General features: G+C 46.6%; 1 protein-coding gene across 1 annotated transcript; it reads left to right on the top strand.

Moving 5' to 3' along the window:
• Positions 1–1,912: 1,912 nt before the first annotated feature.
• Positions 1,913–3,866, top strand: LOC101160210 (relaxin-3 receptor 1-like). Its single transcript, XM_004084189.5, has one exon. The coding sequence runs from the start codon at positions 1,970–1,972 to the stop codon at positions 3,089–3,091; it is 1,122 nt and encodes a 373-aa protein (XP_004084237.1). The 5' UTR covers positions 1,913–1,969; the 3' UTR covers positions 3,092–3,866.
• The last annotated feature ends 584 nt before the right edge of the window (positions 3,867–4,450 follow it).

Genomic DNA, 4,450 nt, shown 5'->3' with positions numbered 1-4,450 from the left:
CTGAAAATATTTACAGAAACTGGTGCATGATCACTGATAATAATAAGATGTATGCTGGAACTGTTGATACCTTTTCTAAAAGAGATTTACTGACTAATAAATAGTCTAAACGAGAATGTGAATGATGAACTGGAGAGAAGAAGTTAAACCCTTTAGTGTTTGGGTGACATGAGCGCCAAGCGTCACAAAGACCCAGATCATTCATGTACTGCTATAGAATACTTGCAGGCCGCCATGTGCGCTGGTTTGCTGCTGTGAGGTGTTTTCTCCTCAGCGGAAAAAGGATCTTTCAGCACTGCAGAATCTCAACTGGAGACTGATCGTTAACACTGAAGTGTCTTTCCTTTTAGCTCCCGGCCGCGGTTCTTCACCAGCTCCTTTTGCTTAAAATGCTCAAATTTAGCCACAATTGGTTGCGGACGCTGGTTGTCAGACCTTCTTCCTCCGAGCCAGAGAACCCTCTGGAACGCGATCTTCTGCACATCCTCCTTGGGGAGCTTCAGGTGGGCCTCCATGAAGGACCATACTGTGTCCTCCGGGTCTTCTCCTGCCTGTCAGCAGTTTGCATTTTTAAACGGTGGCTGGAAGCCTGAACAGGTGATCTCTGTTACACAGGCCTGGTTGTATCATTGTTGCAGCAATAAAGCCAAAGAGGAAAAGGCCAGAAGGTGGAGCTGGGAGGGAGCTTCTGATTCTGATGTAGACGGCAAATGGGAATGCTTGGACCTTGCAGAATTTGTGGGATGATCACTGAAGATCCCTTCCTGAAGGTGAAGACGCTCCGATCAGGCGAAGATCTGGACTTCCATCTTTGAGAGACTGATCTAACAGATGAACTCTTCAATCCTGTTGAAGAGACATGATGAAAAAACGAGTAACCGTCACATCTGGATGAAGTAAAAGCCCAGAGTCATGACAGATGTTCATCACCGCCTGTGAAATTTTTTTTTCGTCACTATCTCCACTGATTTAATTTAGTCCCTCAAAATAGAACACTTTTGAATGAGTTGTGCTGGAAAACACAGGACATGAACACAGACATGGAGCTGGGAGCTGGTTCAAAGTGAAGGTAAATGACACTCGGGAAGCAAAGGCTGATGCAGATGAAAGGATGGAGCAGCAGATGGTTACCGCTGCTCGACTCTTTTACAGCACCCCTTCATTTGTTTAGAGATTTTATGAGCCTGTTGTTTTAACTCTCAGCTGACTGAGGGTTCCTCACCGCCTTAATGAACAAACACAGATAAGAATGCAGCCCCCCCCTTCTTCTGTGTGAGGGTCAGGTGACAGTTCTTTTTAGAGACATTTCTTACAAAATGAGAAGAAGGAAAACTGATGCAAACGGATACCCTGAACAATGAGGTCATAGTTTTTGTTCATTTTTATTTTTACACACTGTATAAGGAATTGTTTGGGCTGTAATGGTCTGCGTAATGACAGCCAAACCTTTTATTCTAAAAGATAATAAATCAGTCTGTAAATAAAACCTTCTTACTGAGATATTTTTAAACATCAGTGAACCTGCATGGAGACGGTCTGCGCACTCTTCCATGTCTCAGCTTGAACTCATAGAATGTCATTTCAAGTGTCACTTTGACTTCTAATGAATTGTTTGGTTTATTCGTGCATGTTTTTTTATTATTGTTCTGTTGGAATCAAAATATTATCATCTGTGATTTTAAAGTTTTGGATTTCTTTTGGATTTATTTAATTTATTTAAATTTAAATTGTTGCAAAGTTCAAGCTTCATTTATCTAGAAATGTGTCTGTAGACCATGAAGAAAAAAACAGATACAAAGTGTTACTTTATCAGAGGAATAGTTTTAAATATTAGTGTTAGAACCTCTCTGATCTCCTGACGCTGCCCAGTTTCTGCCACGCATCATTAAAGTCCGCTCATGCGCGCAGCTGTGCGCGCCCGGACAGCAGGAGGTGTCGCATCAAGCGGGACTCCTCTGTTCCGGACAGAATGACAGAGCTGCTGAGCCTCAACTCCACGTCCCCCTCGAACTGGTCTGCGGAGGAGAACCGGTTCCGAGTCCTGGATGAGCTGGATTTACCGGCAGAGGGCTCTGTGAACGTGCGCATCTTGGTCTGCGCCGTGTATGCGCTGGTATGCGTCACCGGGCTGGCTGGAAACCTGTTGGTGTTCGTCCTGATGACCACGCGCATGGCCAGGAGAAAGTCTTCAAGCGTGAACCTGCTCGTCTGCAATCTGGCGGTCACAGACTTCCAGTTCGTGCTGACTCTGCCATTCTGGGCGGCGGAGACGGCGCTGGATTTCAGCTGGCCGTTCGGGGACGCCATGTGCAAGATTGTGCTGTCAGTGACCGTGGTCAACATGTACGCCAGCGTCTTCTTCCTCACAGCCATGGGCGTCACTCGGTATCTGGCCGTGACCTCCGTGCTCCAGAGAAGCCCCCGGCGGTGGGGCTGCGCGGTGCGCTGGGTGGTCGCTGCGCTCTGGGCCTGTGCCCTGCTCGCGGCGCTGCCTACCGTCATCTTCTCCGCCGCGAGGAGCGTCTCCGGGGAGCAGCTGTGTCTCCTCAGCTTCCCGGCGGGTCCATCGTGGTTGGCGCTGCACCACCTTCAGAAGGTCCTGGTGGCATTTTTGATCCCCATGCTCGTCCTGACGGTGTGCTACCTGCTGCTGCTGCGCTCTTTGCGCCTCCGCAGCAGGCAGCGGAGGCGCGGCTCCACGGTCACGCGCTCGGTTACCGTCGTGGTGCTCTCGTTCTTCATCTGCTGGATGCCGAATCAGGCCATAACTTTCTGGGGAGTTCTGGAGAAACTCCACGTGGTTCGCCTGGACAAGACATATTACTTCGTGCACACGTACGTGCACCCGCTGAGCGTGTGCCTTGCGTACACCAACAGCTGCCTGAACCCGCTGCTGTACTGCCTGATGCGCCCGGACTTCCGGGAAAAGATGAGGGAGCTGTTCTGGAGGCGTTTGGGGCCAACGCCCGGGACAAGTGGAGTGGAGCCGGGGGGGCGGGCCGCCGTCCCGCTGAACAACGACAACTCCCAGCTCTCCGGTTCAATTGCGCGCAGCCACACGGATGCGCTCCAGAGGCTGAGCCGGCTCTGACTGCAGCGCGCAGCCTCCAGCTTCTGTCAACACTGTGATGACATTTGCGATCAGATTCATTAGTTTAGTGATCAACAAACATTAGGGCGTTTCATGGCATTCATTTCATAGGTTCATTCATGAACTGCAGGGAAAACGTCGTAAATGATTTTCCTTGTTTATAGCTTCATGCTTAAGGAACTTGTCTATGAAGACTCATTCATCCAGGTTGATTCCATCATAGTAGTAGGTTTAGATGCTGTCATCTGGACTTAGTTATTAAAGTTAGAATTCTAAGTACTAAGTCCAGATGACAGCCCCTAAACCTACTATTGAGTTTAGGAAATTAGAACATTCATAACCCGCAGGCGGGTTTTTTCTGTACTCATTAGTTCTGTAGCTGACTCTCAGGATCTTTCTGCTCCTTTACTGTTACAGTGGATTCGATTCCAGCTTTAATTTGGGATCCATCTCAAAGAGAGCAGATTACACCATTGGTGAAAACCTGCACCAGGGCGGTTGGGTGAAGACTCACCAGCTTTACAAATAGGACTTGAAAGCTGCATATGTCTCGTATCAAACAAAACATTGCAGATCAAGCTGCTTTACCAATAAACTGTTGATTCCGTCCTCTACAGCTTGATTTGCTATTGTCTTTGACTTACCAAATGTAAATTAAAAACATCAGAGCAACTCACGGACTGTCCTTAGTGAAGGACAGAGTTTATTACATGAATGAGGAATATTGTGCAGTGTTCTTTTTTAACTGGCATAAATATAGGAAAAGCACATTGAATCAATGTTTCAATTAATCGTCCCTTGGCTTTATAAAACCATTCTCTGTGAAGGTCTCCTCGTGCCTGTGACTCAGAACCACACAGATACATTAACTGTTTCTCTGAGCTCTGGTTGGGTTTTTTCAGAAACGTTGGTAATGGAAACAGATATTCCCCAAATGACAAAACTCAGACTGGAAATCTTCAAGTTCAGCAGCGGTCAGTTTTTTAGATCCATGGTTCCATGCTTTTATTTTAGCTTTCTGCCTGACAAAAAGCTCTTTACCTCACATTTTGCTTTTTAAATACCTTACCCTGCCCCAAATTTTTTTTATTTCCTGGGTTGGGGGTTAGTCATAGGGGTGGGGTCAAAAGGTCACCTGTTAAACTAGTGTGATGAAAAGGGATTTGTTTATTCCCTCTAATAAGCTAACAGGCGGGACAGTAATGTTTCAATTAAATCTTCAGTCTGCACTGTGGGTTCAGTTCAATTCAATTTTATTTTATTTATACAGCCCAAATTCACCACAACAGTCGTCTCAATGGGCTTCGTATCGGTAATTGTAGAGTATACATCCAATCAAAAAGGATCATAGATGCTTAG

Source organism: Oryzias latipes, chromosome 6 (assembly GCF_053564925.1).
Source record: "Oryzias latipes strain Hd-rR chromosome 6, Olatipes_Hd-rR_3.1".
NCBI lineage: Eukaryota > Metazoa > Chordata > Actinopteri > Beloniformes > Adrianichthyidae > Oryzias > Oryzias latipes.
This window is presented reverse-complemented; position numbering and strand designations above follow the sequence as displayed.